At 36.3% G+C, this 20,178-nt stretch overlaps 1 protein-coding gene across 9 annotated transcripts in view; it reads right to left on the reverse strand.

The window, feature by feature from the left end:
• Window positions 1-20,178, reverse strand: part of kdm6a (lysine (K)-specific demethylase 6A) — a 317,187-nt gene that overhangs the window by 61,311 nt on the left and 235,698 nt on the right. For all 9 annotated transcript variants that reach the window (XM_069889290.1, XM_069889289.1, XM_069889297.1 and 6 more), the window contains 2 exons: window positions 14,972-15,065; window positions 5,475-5,601 (listed from right to left, as the gene is read on the reverse strand). In XM_069889290.1, the coding sequence (XP_069745391.1) occupies window positions 5,475-5,601; window positions 14,972-15,065 (221 nt within the window). The remainder of the gene's footprint in view (window positions 1-5,474; window positions 5,602-14,971; window positions 15,066-20,178) is intronic.

Below are 20,178 nucleotides of genomic sequence, written 5' to 3' on the forward strand. Positions count from 1 at the left end.
AAATTACTGACCTATTATTTAAGTTCTCCACAGTCTAACTTGTGGCACTTTATCCTTAACGCTGCTTTCCTTAGTGAGTATGGGATCGTTTTGCAAATTATTCAGATTTATTGTCTGAATACATACACGACAGCATACAAAACCCTGAGATTCTTTTTCCTTTGGCCAGGCAGAATTACCACTCATTGGTAGTGCAAGAAAAACTGTACACGTAAACAAATAAAGAAATGTGAACAACTAACTGTGCAATACAAAGAGGGAAAAAAATATATGAAGTGTAAAATTGAGTCACTGCTTGAGACCACTGTTGAGGAGTTTGATGGAGGAGGGGGAGCAACTGCTCCTGAACCTGGTGCTGCGAGTCTTGTGGCACCGATATCCCCTTTCCTGATGGTAGCAGTGAGAACAGAGTGCGTGCAGTGGGGTGTGGATCCTTGATGTTCGCTGCTGCTCTCTGACAGCAGTGTTCTCTGTAAGATGTTCTCGATGGTGGGGAGGGCTTTGCCTGTAATGGCCTGGGCTTTATGCTCAGGGGTATTGGTATCCCCATTCCAGATCATGATGCAGCTGAAATTTGCCAGGGTTTCTGATGGCATACCAAGCTTCCATTGAATAAGTTTTCACATTCTTAAATTTGTCTAGATATCCTTAGAAATAGCACTATATACTTGCATTACATGACTGAAATTAAACTAGCATATCTCTGATCCACACACTTAACTACTAGTGTTTTAAAACAACTCCGATTAGCTTACAGAATTTTTTTCCACCACGGAGGGTGCCTGTTATGACTGAAAACAAACTATTGGAGGAATTCAGTAGGCCAAGCAGCATCTGTCAAAGCAGAAGAATAGTTGGCGGTTTAAGAGCCTGCATCAGCACAACATCGACCATCTTTCTACCCTCAGATGCTGCCTGATCAAGTTCAATATAATTTTTGTTCCAATAATCTGCAGTCTTTTAAGCTTCCATCTGTTATGGCTTGTTTGGCCATCAGTTTCCTCCACTTTTCTAGCTTCAACGTTATCCTATTCCCATTTAAGAATTTGACACTCATGAGACTATGTTAACTTCCCTGGCATTTCCTTGATCTCACGGTGACTTCAAACTCCAACTAGCATTGCACCTCTTATTTTAACTCTCTACTCCCTGTAATGGTCTCAACTCCATTCCCCCTTTAACATTAACATATTTATTATACAAAGGGTATATTTATTTTTAAAATTTTGTTCTGAAGCTGTGCATGGAGTTTGGAAATTTCTAATTTTAGTTAAATTAATCCAAAAATAACAAAATATGTAGATTTAGCATTAGATTACCATCATTTATCAGGACATCATTGTCAACCCACAAAAAAGTCTATTTGCACATTATGAGCTCAAGCAAGGCACTCTCAACACAAAAACAAATGGATTAAAAAAAAAAATTTATATATATATATATATATATATATATATATAGTTGACTATATATATATAAAAAACCCAGTTTTATTGTTAAACAAGTAAAATTGCTTTTGCAATCAGATTTTTACATGATTTTTGTTTTAAAATTGAAAGATTCAGGCCATATAAAGTGCCCTCCATAATGTTTGGGACAAATGTTTGGGAGCTGATTGTTGACTTCAGAAAAGGAAAGCCAGAGTTATACAATTCAGTGATCATTGGGGGATCAGAGGTGGAGAGGGGGAGCAAATTCAATTTCTTGGGAGCCACTATCTTAGAGGATCTTTCCTGGACCCAATAAACTAATGGCATCATGAAGAATGCAGGTCAGTGCTTCTATTTTCTCAGGAGTTCGTGGAGGTTTGGTATGAAATCAGAAACCCTGGCAAATTTCTACAGATGTATGGTGGAAAGTGTGTGGACTGGCTACATCATGGTCTGCTATGTGGACACCAACACCTCTGAGCATAAAGCCCTGTAAAAGGTAGTGGACACAGCCCAAGATATCAGAGGCAAAACACTTCCCAGTATTGAGAACATCTTCAGGGAGAGCAGCAGCAATCATCAAGGATCCACACGACCCAGCACATGCTCTGTTTTCATTGCTGTCATCAGGAAAGAGGCACAGGTGCCATAAGATTCACACTACCAGGTTCATGAACAGCTGCTGCCCCTCCACCATCAGACTCCTCAACAACACACTCAATCAGGGGATCATTTAAGGACGGTCACTTGTGCACTTTATTGACTTTTTAAAATTCTCTCTGCATTACAGTCAGTTCGTTTACATTTATTATCCGTTTACAGTTCTTTATTTGCTTACATGTATATCTGTATATATTTTTTGCGCTACTAGTAAGTGGCAATTCTGCCTTGACCACAAATAAAATATGTGATGCCATGTATTTACTCCAATAAATCTGAAATCTGACCCTTTTTTTCCTTTTATTTGCTTGTATTCCACAGTTATAAATTTGTAATCAAACAATTCACATGTAATACAGTGCACATTCCAGATTTTATTCAAGGTTATTTGTAGACATTTTTGTTTGACCATATAGAACTTGCAACACTTTTTATAAACAGTCCACTTATTTCAGGGCTCCATAATATTTGTGACATTTGGCTTTACAAGTGTTTGTGATTACTCAGGTAAGTTTAATTGCTTCATTAATCCAGGTATAAGAGAAGCTAGGCTTGCTTCTAAGCTTTTGATCCCCTTTGGAGTCTGAAGTTGCCATTTTTCATCATGAGAACCAGACTTGTGCCAATGAAAGTCAAAGAAGCCACTGAGGCTGAAAAACAAGAATAAAATAGTAACATCACCCAAACTTTAGAATTACCAACATCATTAAGAAGAAAGAGCACCCTGATGAGCTCAGTAATCGCCAAGTGACTGGTGGGCCATGGAAGACCTCCACTGCTGCTGACAGAAGAATTCTCATCATGATGAAGAAAAATCTCCATGCATATGTCCAACAGATTAGAAACACTCTTCAGGAGGCAGATGTGGATATGTCAATGACTACTGACAACAGAAGACTTGACAAAAGGAAATACAGAGGCTATACTGCAAGATGCAAACCATTAGTTAGCCACAGAAAGGATGGCCCAATTATAGTTTACCAAGAAGTATTTAAAAGAAACTGCTTTATTCTGGAAAAAGGTTCTATTGTCAGAGGAGACCAGACCAAGATTAACTGTATCAGAGTGACAACAAGAGCAAAGTGAGGAGGCGTAAAGGAACTGCCCAACATCCAAAACATACCACCTTTGCCATGGTTACATCTTGCAGTGTAGCCTCTGTATATCTGTAGCTCATGAAGTCTTCTGCAAACAGTAGTCATTGACATATCCACACCTGCCTCCTGAAGAGCGTTTCTAATCTGATGGACATATGCATGGAGATTTTTTCTTCATTGTGATGAGAATTCTTCTGTCATCAGCAGTGGAGATCTTCCTTGGAAGACCAGTCCCTTTGCAATAACTAAGATCACCGGTATGCTCTTTCTTCTTAATTATGTTCCATACTGTTGATTTTGATAATCCGAAAGTTTGGGTGATGTTTTAATCTTGTTTTTCAGCCTCAAAATTGCTTCTTTGACTTTCATTGGCACAACTCTGGTCCTCATGGCAACTACATACTTCAAAGGTTACCAAAAGTTTAGAAGCAAGTCTAGTTCTCTTAAAGTAATTAAGCATACCTGAATACTCACAAACACCTGTGAACCCAAATGTCCCAAACATTATGGTGCCCTGAAATGAGTGGTCTATATATAAAAAGTCAAACTAAATTAACCTTGAATAAAATATGGAATGTGCACTTTAATTACATGTGAATTGTTTGATTCCACATTTAAAACTGTGGAGCACAATGGCAAATAAAGGAATAAAGTGTCTTTTCCCAAACATTATGGAGGGCACTGTACATAACTACTGTCACATAATTAGTTTTCAATACCATTATATGCAAATTTTATCCAGACCTGAGGCTGCATGATCATTTCACTTCTTCTCCCTCTCCACCCACCCTATACACTTTTGAAAATTCTTTTCTTGTTACCCTTCTTTGACTTCTCTCTCCTGTTATCATTCCACTTCTTATTTCCACACCCCCAAATCCTTTCAGCACTCCTTGACCTTTCTATACATCCACTAATGTTCAGTCTGTGGATGTGTAGGGGGTCTCTCTCCAATACCTCTATATTTTCTCAAAGGCTCATTTGTTGTCCCTTGATATGATGAACTCCAAAAATCATTGAACCCTTTACTAACCTTCCCACTCACCTACTGGGGCTAATCCTACTGGTCTCCTTCCCATCCAATTCTTTGAATAAATCACTTTTACTCTTGACAAATCCTTTTCACAATATAACTTCATTTATGAACTTATCATCTACAAGATACCTGGGATAATTGAACAGATATGACCTTCATTGAATCTAGGTTAAGGGGACATGATACCTCCTGATTAGAAGACTCCTTATCCAGCAGCACCTTCCCCCATGCTCTCCACCCAAACAGTTTTAACAACAAATCACAACTTGGCCCATGGTAATGGAGTGGTTGTTACCGGTAATCTTACTTCCTTCAAATTCTGTTGTACACATTTTTATCTCATTTAAATTAACAATCCTTCAAACACATCCACGAATGAAATTTTCAGAACTCCAAATGGGAGGAAAATAATCTAAACTAGTACTGCAATCAATAGACACAGAAACTTACTTGACAGATAAATTGTATTGGAATAAAAACTCTTAATACGGTAATCGTTTTATTGACCTTTGTCTAAAACTACCAGCTTTCAGTTGCTCACTTCAGATTTTTAGGTGTTTCGAGCCTCATAATTCATGATAGCTCAATTTCTCTTTGACATAATAAATCTGTTCTGCCTATGCAAACTTCTGCAAATGCGAATAAAGATCAAAAATTCATGAGGTACTTCTTCATGTTTAACAGTCACCTTGTGTTGGGAGCATCATCCCTTGCAAAGTTTTGTTAAACCAAATGGTCTTCAACAACTCAAACACAAATTACAATCCCAATAGCTCTGTACACAAGTAATGTTGAGAGAAATGCATAAACTAGGTTAATTTTGTATAATAATGCTATTCATGACATTATCAATTACAAGAATATTTTCATATTAAAGCTTTGTAAACTTCTCTCCAAAGTGCTAACCCTGGAAATCATACGGTCAAATTAACAACCTTTATGTGTTTATGAAATTTAAGAGCAAGAGATAGATTACACCCGCTGAATGAGATTTAAAAGTTCCATGAGAAATAAGGAATTTGGGTAAGGGTATACATTTTTTAAAAAAAAACAAATTTTGGAAATCTAATGAGTAAGATGAGAAAGAAAGGCTAATGTTTTAGATACAAATATCATTAGAATGAATAAACAGATTTTCACTATCCATCTGTTTTTTTGTTGTAACTATTGGGTAAAAATACATGGATGAGACATAGTTTTTAAAATGATAGATTCAAAAACTAACATTACATCATCTAATTTTATTTTTACCTGCCAAGGAAGTACCAGGATTGGCCAGAGTTAGGATCTGCCTCTAAAGATTTTTGGAGACACTGAATAGCAAAACTTTCCTTTGTTGTTTTGTCTCCCAATGGCTCGACTGTGTGATGCATCCAGCCTGCAAAACAGGAATGCTAATGAATTGTATTAACAGCACAGAAAAACTACCACGTGATGCTTTTTATGCAAAGCTTCTTTGGAAGGAAAATATTTTTCAATGTTTTAATTAACTATGTGATTACCTAACAATTATTGATATCTTTATTACAATATTCAATAATTACTACAAGCCTACCATTTCAAGATGACTGTTAAGTTTCAACCTTTTTCTGCAACAGACTGACAATTGGAAGTACCTAAGAGGGTGCAGAGATTTACAAGGATATTGCTGGATTGGAAAATATGAGGCAAGGTTAGAAGACTTGGGACTTTTCTCTTTGGTGCACAGAAGAGTGAGAGAAGACTTAATAGAGGTCGCTTTATGAAAAGCATTGATAGGGTAGATAGCTAGCGCCGGTTCCCAGGGCTTGAATAGCAAACACCAGAGGATGTGAGCATAAAGTATGACATGCTCCCATTTTTCAGTTCATTTTATTGTGTGGGACTGTCCTTTTAAGAGAACAGATTTAACAAATTGCCTGCAGGATTTGAAGTGACTGAAATTCACACCAAGCTTTGAACATCATGTTCCTTTTACTGGACACATTTGCAGAGTCAACAAGCCCTGGAGAAGCCAGGTGTAGAGATTATGTGACTATCTTATTGAAAAGACAGGGCATAGTTTGCTCAGGAGGCCATTTTAAAGAAGCAGCACAAGAGTAACGAGCTCTTTGCCTCCTTTGTTGGATTCAGAAACCCACTTGGCCTCATTGTGCAGCTGTAGGCAAATTGTCAAGAGTTCCTCCTGTTAGTATAGAGGGTTGAGAGACCACTTTGACTGACCCACAAAAAGGGTTATAATTGCAGAAGAAATACTACACTCTACTTCGACTGCCCCACAAAAAGGGTTGTAACTGCAGAAGAAGGCACTTGTCTAAAGAGGACACTGAAGCACCTCAATATGGGTTTCATGAGTAATCAACGTTCTGCTGCCCACAATTTCTTTCACCTACTTCAGGAACTGCTAACTTCATCTTAAGGCCTGCATGTCACACCCACTTAAGGCCTGTGTGTCGCACCAATTTCAAACCCACGTGTCGTCATTGAATTTCTGAAAATGAACTTATAGAACTGCCTTCTGAGAATTAAGTAATGAGTTGTAGTGGCTTGGGATATTCTACACACACCAGTATATTCACACATAGTTAAGTATATATAAGTTTAGATAAGTTAATTAGAGTAGGTGTTATAACATTGTTGATTAATCATTAAAAATATTATTGTAGCCATGCGCTACTTGAAAGAAGACATACACATAGTGTAGTCAGGTTAAGCTCAGAGTTTTATTAGGGCTCAGGCCCGACCTTTATACTTGCATTGTTCCTGCTGTGGCCCTCCTTGGCTGAAGTCACAACATACATAACAAAAGCGGGTTTTCCACGCGCGGGCATTTTACTGCATAACAACGCCCTTCTTTCCCGCACACTGTCCCTGTCTGTTGGCTGCGCAGCAAGGCCAGCACCATTTTGGGGTCGCTGGCTTTTAAGCTGCCCTTGCCATTCACCAGCCGGTTTGCTTGTTGGGGCCAGTGCCTCCACGCAAGCTGCTGGCCTTTGGTTGCTCTCACTTGCTCGATCACCGCCACCACACTATTTTAAATATAACACCGTCTGGTCTAATTTTTAATCGCTGCTGTCATGTACATACAAAATTGGAGGCTCATCTGGGATCACATCAAATTGGGAGTCGAGTGATCAATTAATTTTCAATTTGACTGATTAGAATTTTTTAAGCTAAATTAAAGGCTTGTGTGTGGAATGATAGCAGCGATGAACATTGATAAGCTTATGGAATCATCCACCTTTGCAGATTTGAAGGGGGCGAGAAAGAGTGAGTTGTTGACTATCACACAAATGTTGGAACTTGCAGTGGTAAAACCAGTGATGAAAAAGGCAGAGATTCAGGAAATTATAGGGCACTAATATGTAAGAGAAGGGAAGTCTGGAAAGGAGGAGGTAACAATTTATTCAGAGTGAATCCCGTGAACAGCGGTCACCAGGGAATTGGATTGAATTAGAAAAACTTTAATTGGAGTTTGAGAAAGAAAAACTGATCTGCAGCGGCGGAGAGAGAACAAAATGAATTAGAAAATCTTAAGATTAGCGAATACAGAGAGAAGAGAGGGAGAGGCTGAGCTAGAATTAGCAAAACCTAGGTTGGCAGGGGTGGAAGCCAAAAGACAAAGGAGATTTGAGGTAGAGGAAGCCAAAAAGTAAAAGGAGGAAGCCGAAAGACAAAGGCAGTTTGAGTTAGAAAACCTTCAGTTAGAGAATAAAAGAGAGAAGGGTGAAGGAAGTCTACCTTCTGGTACTAGCGAGGAGTTTAGGACCAGTAGGGAGATGGCATTGTTTGATCTGTTTGATGAGGCAGAAGAAATACTGCACTCTACTTCGAGTGACCCACGAAAAAGGTTCTAATTGCAGAAGGACTCGTCTAAAAAGGACATTTTTCTGAAGCATCTCAATAAAGGTTTCATGAATAATCAATGTTCTACACCCTGTCTCTTTCACCCACTTCAGGAACTGCTAACTTTAAATGTCACTTTATCTACTTTTCTGATGCCACATCAGACTGAAATTACTGACCCCTTCAGAAGAGATTCATAGCAACAATTTATGATTTGATCCTGAAAATATGTCCAGTGATAGCTGATAAAATGAAGAATGAATAGAAAAGAGAACTTCGGATACCATTACCTAAAGAGACATGCGAGAAAATTCTCCAGTTAACACTTCTTCAATTTATGCTCGACACTCTTTGATATAGTTTAAGGTGGTCCATCGGACCCATATATCTAAGGACAGTTAGCTGGTTTTTACACCCATATAAACTTATCTGTGACAGATGTCATTCCATCCAGCCAGAATACACACCATCCAAGTCCATCCTATGCCTTCTTTGGGCAAGCTAATTAAGAATCCATGCAGTAATGTTTCCGTGAATCCTTTCATTCATGGCTTTCTGGATGTCTACCAAGGAGGACCTTATCAAGCACCTTACTAAAATCCATATATACCATATCCACCACTTAATTTCATCAATTTTTTTTGTTGACCCCTCAAAATTCTCAATTTGGCCCATGAGGCATAACCTGACTCTCACAAAGCCATGCTGATTACCCCTAATATTACGTCTTCCCAGTTCATTTTCATTTGCGTGGGACTGTCACTTTGAGAACAAATAAAGCTACTATGGGCTATAAATTGACTATGGGCTGACAGGCTGGAGATAGCATGTACTCAAATTCGCTACTTCTGAAGAGAGAGAAAGTGGCCCTAGAAAACACTGGTGAAGAGACCATGTAACCAACATAAAGAAATAGTACACTGTTTGATCATGGGCCATTTTAAGGAAGCAGCACAGGTGCAACAACTCTTTGAAATATAGTGTGCTGAAGTGGCTTTGTGTGGCCAAAGGAAAGGTCACTTCAAAAGGGTACTTGATAAATCCCATTGTGGCCAAAGAGAACTTAATGAATCTTATCTTGAAAAATGTGAACTTGTTGAATCCCATTGTGCCAAAGGAATAGTCACTTCTGAAAGGAACTGTTGAACTGTATTTGGGTTCTGGAAGCAGAAGAAATACTGTGTTTGGATCATGACTATTATGAAGGTCACTTTGGACTGACCCATAAAAGGCTTCTGGAAGCTTTGTGAAAGTCACTCGTTTCACTTCTCCCACACCAGGAAAAGGGGATTTTAACTACTGCTAGTCTGAAAGGGCATTTCACTGGAAGCGCCTCAACAAGGATTTTGTGAGTTTACAGCTGTCCATCGCCTCGTCTCTCCCACCTACTTCGTGACTACTTCTTTGCATCAATTTAAAGCCTGCATATCAGCATTGGATTTCTGAGACTCAACTTTGAACTTGCATTTCAGAATCATGCCTGAGCTATAATGGTTGGGGATATGCCACACAGACACATAACCACACTCACATATGTATATTCGTGCATAATTGGGGGTTAAATTTAGATAAGTTAAGTAGGATGTTATATTATTGGAAATTAAAATGAAAAAAATTAAATATAACACTGTCTTGGCTAATTTCTATTGCTGCTGTCTGAGTATGTGACACTAATAAGACTATTTCTTCAAATTCTATAAATCCTATCCCTAAGAATCCTCTCAAATAGCTTGCCCACCACTGACATAAGAATCTCTGGTCTATAATTAGCAGCATTATCCAGATTACCTTTCCTGAACAAGGAAACTACATTTGTCATCCTTCAATCCTCAATGCAAAGATCATCCCAGATGCCCCAGAAATCTCTTCCCATAGTAACTTTGGGTACATCCAGTCCAAATTCTTCTAAGTAGTTCTTACACTTTCTCTTTTTTAAACACTGACATGCCTATTCTAAGATGACCTCATATTTTAAAGTCCCTCACCCAAGTGAACACTGAAGGCAAGTATTCATTATGGACCTCCCCCACCTCCATGCACATGTTCCTCCCTCTATCCCCGAGTGTCCTACCCTCAATCCAGTCATCCACCTTTTTTTAAGGTGTAAGATGCCTAAAAATTTTCCTTAATCTTGCTTGTCAAGGACTCCCCGTCCTCCCTTTTAGCTGTCGTAAGGCCCTTAAGTTCCTTTTTGGCAGCCCTATAATTCAGAATCATGATCGTGTATCATGAAATTTGATGTTTTACAGCGGGAGTATCATGCATTACAGGTACAAAATTGCTATAAATTACAATTCTGTAAATACAAGATTTAAAAATTAAATAATTAATGCACAAGAAAAAAGAGTAAAAGAGGGGTAGTGTCCAAAGCTTCATTGTCTGTTAAGAAATCCAATGGCAGAAGGGAAGAAACTGTTCTTGCAATGTTAGGTGTGTGTCTTCAGGCTTCTGCTTTCTTGTAAATACATCTTGTAGCTGTCCTTAATGGAGTGAAGATTAATTCCCATGAAGGCGCTGGTAGCGCTTACAACCTACTGGAACATTTTCAGGACCTAAGCATTGGTTACATCAATGATTGGTATGGAGATGCCAATCAAAATGCTCCCCACAGTACACCTTTGGAAATTTGCAAGAATTTTTTTGTGACATACCAAATCTCAAACCTCTAACGAATATAGCTGCTGTTGTGTCTTCTTTTTGATTGCATCATCAAGATGCCCCCAGGATAGTTCTTCAGAGATGTTGAAACCGAGGAATTTGAAGATCATGACCCTCTCCACTGGTGACCCCTCAATGAGGGCTGGTTTGTGTTCTCCTCATTTCCCCTCCCTGAAGTCCACAAACGTTAAGCGCAAGGGTGTTGTTGTGACACCACTCAACTAGCTGATCTGTATCACTCTTGTACACTTTCTCATTGCTGTCTGTGCTTCTGCTGACAACTGTGGTGTTATCTGAAAACTTGAAGATGACATTTGAATTGTGCCTGGCTATATAGTCATGGGCGTAGAGAAGTGGGCTAAGCATGAATCATTGAGGTACGCCTCTGTTGATCGTCAGTGAGATGTTGTTACCGATCTGCACTGACTGTGGACTTCCAAAGTCAAGGATCTGCTGCAAGGGTTCTTGAGGGTGATGAATCACTGGTCAAGTATGTTGGTTCCTCTGGTCTTCCAGATATTATGTGGATGGTAGTTTGTCAGAGACTTCTTCAGCCTGGCCTTACAATGATCAGTAAGGCATCAGAGTGTGCTGTCTCATGGCTGCTGATTGCAGTGCTCAGCCCTCCAGTGTCAGCTTGATGTTATCTGGGGATGAGGTACAGAAAGTGCACAGCAACCAGGATGATGGCAGAGAACTCACTCGGTAGATAAAATCAACGATAATTGATTGCCAATTATTCCAGGTTAGGGGAGCGGACTAGAACATAACTGTTATGTTTGTGCACCATGATGAATTTATGATGAAGCTTTTAATTTACACCAGTATCTGCAGTGCTGTGTCCAGATTGCTTTCATTCAGCCATGTCTCAGTGAAACATCACACAGCAATTCCTGATGTTCTTCCGCTGCTGTAATCATGCTCAGAATTTGTCAAGTTTATTTTCTAAAGACTATATATGAAAAAATTTCAAAGCTCGAATCTTATTTTAAGTCTGACAATCATTCACTGCAATTACTACATGAAGCTTCTTGTATCTGTGCTTCATGCAAAGTCCATCAAGTTCCTGGCCAGCCTTACTTTGTCTCCCCTTTATAAACTTAACAACACAGAGGTCAGCTTTCTGCATTTTAAAATCACACATATTCACCATTCATTCCTCTGCTGGCTGATCTTACATTTCCCCATTAGTCCATAATTAAGCACAGCATTAATTTTAAGAATCTCATCCTTATTTTTAATTTCAATATGACCTTCGCATTTCATTATCCTTTACCCAACATCCATTGAAATAGCTGTCCTCTCATTCTGTTCTCGCATTCATCTACATTTAAATGCTTATGGTTCTGAAGTCTTCAAGCTGCTTCTGATATCCTTCAAGCTGCCAGAGCCCTCCCCTTTGGAATTAATATCACCCAGCCCAAAAACATCTCAGTTTCTCCATTCATTCCTTCTTTACACCCATCTCATTCACTTAGTTTCTGGCCAGCTGTCCGAATAACTCTGAGCACTCAGCATCCAAATTTTATTTCTGATCTTCTCCCAGCTAGAAGCATTTCCTCTAAGTTTACACTATCAAACACTTTCAAAATCTGAAAGGTCCTCCATTTTGCAGATAAAAGTACGAAATGTGTCTGAGCTTTCCAGAAAGGCATACTGCACAGCACTCAGATGGGGAAGATTATCTAAGCAAGATTCTCTACATTTGGTACAACCATGCTGCTTTAAGTTCTACACTGAAATGAATCTAATGAAAAAGTGAATTAATGTGCTTAGACCACTTCAGTATTTCTACTCTATGGGCCATCCTTCACAAAAATGTGGTATTCCTTGCCATTTCATAAAATTATAGTTTTCGAAGATTTGACTGTAATTGAGACTTGTAAATGTTTATTTCTTCCCATCCCCCCACACACACATCACAAAAGGTTGGAGGTGCAACTTCACGTTTGTTTCATCCTACTTCCAGAACCAGGATTCTCATGGGTGGCTGTAACCAAAGAATACAGTAAAAAGAAACAATGTCGATGGCAATTTTTGTTTTCCATGGGAAAAGGAATGGAAGAAGAAAGGATACAATTACTCCAAATCTACTTTGGCATCCAGTATTCTGATCCCTTTCCTTTAGAATCTGAACTAAATTAGAAGACCACTCCCAGAGATTAAAGTTAATTATTTACCCCATGTTTAAATTTACCCAATATTTATCAATGTTGTTGAAATGACATCCTTAAAATAGTCAAATCAGTATAAATTAGGATGCAAGTTTCACAAACAACAAAGCAGTGGCAAAAAATATAATCTTTTTGGAACTCTCATTTGATGAAAACATTTTAATTATGAATCCTGTATTTAGATATTATTAATCATTAGGAACAGTATATTCTGGTGCAACTATATTCTGAGCAAAAATGATGAAATCCTTCCACCTAAAACTTCATATCTCTATTACTCCACCAAAACATACATCAGGGATAGAATAACCCTTACTGCGAAGTTCAAAAGTTTTTTTAAGTAAGGCTCGATCATTTTGAAAGCAAAACTGACAGGAAAGACAAAACATATTTAGTTGTACATGAGAACAAATTAATTGCTTTCATGAAAGAATATCAATTTTGATTTTTTTTAATACTTCCCAGAGACTCTGTAATGGGGTCTGTTTAACAAACAACCCATCTTGTGAGGCAGTCGCTAAAACACAGGGGGGGGGGTAGGGAAAGTAGGCAGCAGCTAGACAAAGTATTTCCCAAGTTCCTTTGGAAGATGTAGCTTCAATGAGAAGCTCAGATTTTAGCACCTGTAGTAACAGGTCAACAAAGGAATTGCTATAGCAACATGGCAGGGATGATCAGCAAAACAACTCCAGAAGGAAGCAACGTGAATAGATTTATGACAGGACACAACACTGATGTGATTAGTTCCCAGCTAATGGAAACTCTGATCAATCCACAACTTGTAACTAAAGACAAAAGTATGTTATCGTTTCAGAATTAAAAATGCATTATAATTAACTTCCAGTGTTAAATTTTAAAGCATGTGCTGATGCAGTAGAATAAATGAAAATAATTTGTCTTCCATTGGAAGTAAATAAAACTAAGCACATAATATAATTCAAGAACTAGCATCAGTGAAGCTAAATCCAGATTGGTTTATTTTTCTCATGTCTCATACTTATATAACATGCACAGCCAAAATATAATGACATATTGCATTACATATTTCAAAACTGAAGCAAATATTCTCAGAAAAATGCCCTGAAATAAATATTGGTGTCAGCCCAAAAATCGCTATACTCATAACACTCACAACATGTGAAAATTTGTGTGGAACAGACATTCGTTCATGGAAAACACGTTTTCTTTTTGTAATAAGCACTTTTCTTAAAATAAAATCCAAGTTACTGTTATTTTAAGGAGGTTTTGTAATAGCAAAAGCAAAGCTAGAAAATGTGAATAATATTGAAATGAACTATGAACTTCAATATATACTACAGTTGTAATTTTGCTAAATTAAGATCTCCAATGTAGAAATCAGCAATATATATCAGCAATATATATGTCATGAAAACATTTTCTCAAATCAAAATCATTTGATAATTGTTTTTCCCAAAGGAAAAAATTTCCAGTACAAACATACAGTAATCTCAAAGTATGGAGTCTAATATTTATAACAGAAGTTTAACATTTAGTTTTTATTTGAAATAATATTGCAAATGAAAGAAGATTTAACTGAAATGAAAACATATTGATTCCTCCTTGCGATATCCAAGTTAGATGTATAATTAAGATGGATCTGGCTGTAAATCACTTAAATTGCAATTTAAGGTTGTGGAACAAGACAGATATGGTCATATAGAGGCCCAGGGAAAGGGTTACAAAATGGTTTTGTTGTCCTGGCTCTGCCAAATATATATAAAATGAGTGTTCAATATTGTTTTTAGTTCACAATTTTACATCCTTAAATGGATTTTATTTTTAATTCCAAGAAAAGCAGGCTTAAGAAAGCTACAGATCCCACAACTGGCATGACATAGAAAATTCTCAGATAGTAATAATAGCCTTAAAGTTCAAGTTGCATTGCAAATTCTAATGTTGGGTAAAAATTAAAATAAATTATTTTCTTTTGAAGAGAGCACATCTGATTAACGAATAGCATATTATTGTCAACATGGAAGATTTTATAATACTTTCAGCTCATACTATGGATATAACATAAATGTATTGATTTCTAATTACAAAAGGACTTGAAACCAAAAGATCACTTACCCAGTTGCTGCAAAATATTTGCTTTCACTTGTGCAGAAAGGTTCTCCGTTTGCAAAAGTTGTTCGTAGGCTTCCTTTGCAGCACGGTACTTTCTCTGCAGTTGTGAGGGGTGGGAAGAAAGAAAAACTGTCTAAAGCAAGCTGAAAGAACCCTAAAACTCACAACAACAAACTTTTACAACTTCTGTTCTTGGAGCTGGAGCCATGAACATACAAGAATGTAAGATGCTTTTTGAACACTTCCTTAGTTTCTTTGTGATAGCATTGACAATGTCAATTGAACAGACTAAAAGCTGAGTTCCACAGAAAACATGGAACAAGGGGAGGAGACTTGCTGATTTAAAGAAAGATTTCACATTATATTTAATTCCCATCACTGTGTTCTGCATTTAGCTCGAGATGGAAAATAAACCAAATGTTACACTTTGACTCCAGCAAAATCTAGTTTTTAAAATTATGCTTTTAAAAAAATGTTTGAACATTCTCAAATGTTTTCAGACGCAGCACAAAATAGAATACTTCCGAAAGTTATCAAAATTAGCAAATTCCTTGCAAATTGAACAACATTCATGTTGCCCATTGAGCTTTGCAATAGACTAGTTTTCTCCTATCATGAGACTGAATTTAAGATCCCAAATATCTTCCATGATGCAGTGTCGAACTAAAATTATTTTCCTCTATAAAGGATGGATGAAGATAAAATCATAAACATAATCACTTTATATAATAAATTAATCTGTAAATGGCACACATCAAATTACATTGAAATTGTCATGTTTGTTTTGTAAAAATTACAATGAATAATTTACCATATGTACATATTAGTTTGATGAATTATCTCATTGTACCAAAAAAGCAGTTTAAGTAAAATTTTAGGGCAAAGGCTGAGAGTTGAGAGCAAAAAAAATTGAATAATTTTATCACATTCTCAATGTATTTTAAATATGGATAAAAGCAATTCTTGAAGTGCTTTCAAAATTAATTATACAACTTCTCTTGTGTGCATGACAAATATTTTTAATACAGGTAATCCCCGACTTACAACCTTAATTGAGACCGGCGAATTAATTGTAATTTGGGACCTTGGGCTGCCGCCGGGAGTGGGGACCACTGTATACAGTACTTTCAATACAAAATATGTACTTGTAAAGTAGTTTTAATAAAGACTAAAAAAAAAATCGGTCACATGTACAGGTGGACATAACTCAAGTAGGACAGAAGTCAAGGAATACCTGTAAGCACCTTTGAAAAATTATCTGTAAGTTATGAATATCTTAACAGACAAAACAGTTTAACTATATGCACCTTTGGAAACTTTAATACAGCAGCCAATTACCACTGAGAATAACACATGCATTTAAAACACTTAACAATTGTCCAACTAATTTGACTCTTCTCCTATTTCTACTTCTTTCTCCCAAATCATTCCTTTGCCAAACCACATTCAATACTTTGCAAATGAGATGGCTGAAAGTTAACACTCCTTTCCTGGGGAAGCATATACGTGCAGCAATGGTCACACCATTCACCACACAAATTCAGTAATTGCTGGAGAGATGATAGCAGAATTCTAATAGAGATCATTATCTTGCTTGGCACAAAGAAATGAATTTGTTATAACCCACTAATTTATCTTTCCATTCCTGAAAAACTATTTTCATTTATATCTGAGCACCAAGTAAACTGGATTGACTAATGAGGAATCTTTAATAGATGTTATTATTTGCTCTTCCAATTCATTACAGGTTAAAATATTTTATGAAAACAGCACATGTAAATGAGGGAATACTTTGATCCTGGCAGTGTAAATGCCCAGTGTAAAATTCAACATTCCAGTTAAGTATTTGCTAAGACTACCAAATCTTACCCTGTTATTTAACGAGACTAGAATTATGAATATTATGAATTATAGCTTTCATTTTTTCTCAACATGAATTTAGAAGATTTTCACCTTGCTGGGAATGCCCACTCAGATATTTGTTTCTGCCCATGAATGGTGAAGTGCAACCTTGCTTGCCACAATCATTGTTACACTAGAGAGAATTAAAGTTGAGAGAGAAAATATAGAGGAAGTAAACTTTACCAAGACAGCAAAAACACATAAATTTTGTTGGGCTACCCGAATATGGAAGTATCTGTTCAAGGTTTGATCCAAAAAATGAAACTGGATTGTCAATGCAATGGATCTATGTTTTTGCAAGTACAAATGCTATATTGTCTCATCTCTCCTCTGAGTGAAACATGATTACTATCTTAATATTCACAGGTATATTTGCATAGATATCCAATCTCACTATGCCTGTTAACTTAGAATCTTCAAAAAGCAGTAAAATCTGAAAATTATTAATTTTTATTCTAGAAACATTTGCAAAGCAATCTATAACCAACTTCAAATTGTTTAATAAGTTTTGCTTTTAAAATGCTTACAAGGTGATTTTCAAAAGTAACAAAGTAGTGTAATACTACAGCACATTTTTGAGCTTAATAGATTGCATATTGTATTTATTATACAAATAAGCAATTCTCCTATGACATTGTCCACTTCAAGTTCTAAAGTTATTATTTTATAGCACTTTGAGAGAATCATCATCAGTTTTTTTTGATGCGTCAACTGTATTTAGTGATGAGGAAATTTTAACATGACAAATGATCTCAACAACTGTACATGAATGTTTACTCACAATTTTAAATATGATTTGCAAGCCCAAGAATATATAGCATCTCTAGATTTCCTTCTTCTTACATTTACTCGCTTTGAGATCCTGACATTGCAAACAAGGACAGCATTTATTGCCCAACTACTTTTGGTATGCCTTAAAGCTCCAAGTCAGCATGGTATGCACACAGAAGACAGCTACCAGATAGTGGTGTGTCCAAGTGACTACTATCTTCGTCTCCATAGAAGTTGAAGACACAGATTTGGAAGGTGCTTTTGAAATAATCTAGAAAAGTAAATGCTGTGCATTTTGTAGATGGTACCCAGTTACCACAGTGCAATGATGGTAAAAGGAATGGGTGTTTAACATTGTGAAAGAATCACAATAAAGTTTGTCGGGAGTTGAACTCAGTGAAGAGTATTCCATCACATTCCTGCCATGTAGAAAATGCATCATAGAAGATGCACTTTGTGTAAAACTGATGGAAATGGACTGAGTTTTAGGACTGCAGAAATAATGCAAAATTAACCCATGATATGATTTAAAGAAGTGAATGAGAGTTTAAAATTTTTAAATTTCCTAATGATTTTTAAAAGATCAAAATTTTAAAGTACATACGGTAAATTATTCATCTTATATGACATGTTATCATAAATAGGATCATGTGAGTTTATTGAGAATAATTCACTTTTATGAAAACTTAGTTTATATCCAGAAAAACTCCCAAAATCCTATAGTAGAGTATTGCAGGGATAGAATTAGTAGGATCTGACAATAGACTAAAAGATCATTTGCATAGAGAGAGAGGGAGAGAGAGAGAGAGAGAGAGAGAGAGAGAGGAGAGGAGAGAGAGAGTTTATGTACTTCATCTCCTCTATTAATACCTTGAATTTCATTTGAATTTCAGAGAGCAATTGTAATGGGTTCCAGCGCCAGATTAAAAAGTAAAGGGCTGAGGGCAGCCTTGCCTAGTACTTCAAAACAATGGGAAAGATTTTTGATTATTAGTAATAACTACTGCTGTTGGTTTAAAATAAAGTAACTTAATCCAGAAATTAAATCCAGAACCAAAATTGAACCTTTACAAAATTTCAAACAAGTCTCTCCTTTCAACTCTATCAAAAGCTTTCTCCGCATCTAATGATACTACAAATTCTGAAATCTCATGATGAAGCAGAATAGATGATATTCACTAGTCTTTGAACATTAAAATGTGAGTATCGCTGTTTAATGAATCTAGTTTGATCTGAGGAAGAATATTTTCTAATCTCTTAGCTAAAACCTTAAAAATAATTTTAGAGTCAACATTCAGAAGTGATACAAGTCTATAAGATGCACAGTCAAATGGATCCTGATCTTTTTTAAGACTGAGATCAGTCCCCATGGATAAGATTCGACAAACATGGGAATCAGAACTTAAACTAATATTACCTCCTTAAACACAGGGAAGAATTACTAGACTAATTAATACTTCTTCACTTTGTGCACACCATTCTTTAATACAGTTTAAAATAGTTCACAGAGCTTATTATGTCTAAAGATAAACTAGCTCGCATCTTTCCTAATACAAGCTCTACTTGTGATAGATGCAATACTGATGTGGCTTCATTGACTAAGAACTATTTTACTTAAATGGAAAGACTAATTCTTTTTCATTATTTCAATGGCTTTCTCGTGTTATGTCTTTCTTAAATCTAAAAAAAAATCAGAAGTTGTACTTTAGATACAACTATTAAATTTGAAGAAACATGGAAACCATTTATTGATTACTTTCATGGGAATTAACTCTTCCTTTCCAGACGTAATATAATTCTTACCATTTTTGATATATGTAGGTGTGGACCAGAGCTATGTTTTAAACTATTCAACAGATCCTTGGGAAAGGCTGCTCAGTTGTTTTTTAATATATTATTATGTTTTTTTAATAGATTGGTTGGGATTTTTAAAATATATATTATAATTATTTCCTTATCTCAGTTTTATTTGTTAGAATTATTTCTAATGTCACATTTTCACTCTTTGGAATTTATATGATATTTACACTATGTTGACTTGGACATACCATTTAAATTGCGTTATTTCTATTCTCCTTATGCTGTGTATATTATGAAATGTTTATAAAAAAGATTGAAAAGAAAGAAACTTTAAATTTGAGGAATCAGAGGATAGGGAAGAAGTGTAGTCAATAGTGAAAATGGCGATGACGGGGGAGACTTTAAAACAGTTCTGCAGCAGTTTTAGTTAAACTGATTTAAGTACAGGAGATGGGAACATTATACTTTGTCTAAGAGCAATGTTGGATGGTTCTGTGGTTTGGTAGCACCATAATAGAGCAATTCATATTTAAATAATATTGTTTAATGCTTGATAATAATTAAAGAGAAAGGAAAGGCAACACAATTTTGTCAGAACAGAAGACGACAAATATAAATTTAGCAAAACTTGGATAAAACATGAAATTTGCCTGAGCAATAGAATATTGTTGACCATTAAAATTACAGTATAAGTAAGCTATTACATGTCTTAAGCCTGATCAACCCATTCAATAAAA

Source organism: Narcine bancroftii, chromosome 7 (genome assembly GCF_036971445.1).
Source record: "Narcine bancroftii isolate sNarBan1 chromosome 7, sNarBan1.hap1, whole genome shotgun sequence".
NCBI lineage: Eukaryota > Metazoa > Chordata > Chondrichthyes > Torpediniformes > Narcinidae > Narcine > Narcine bancroftii.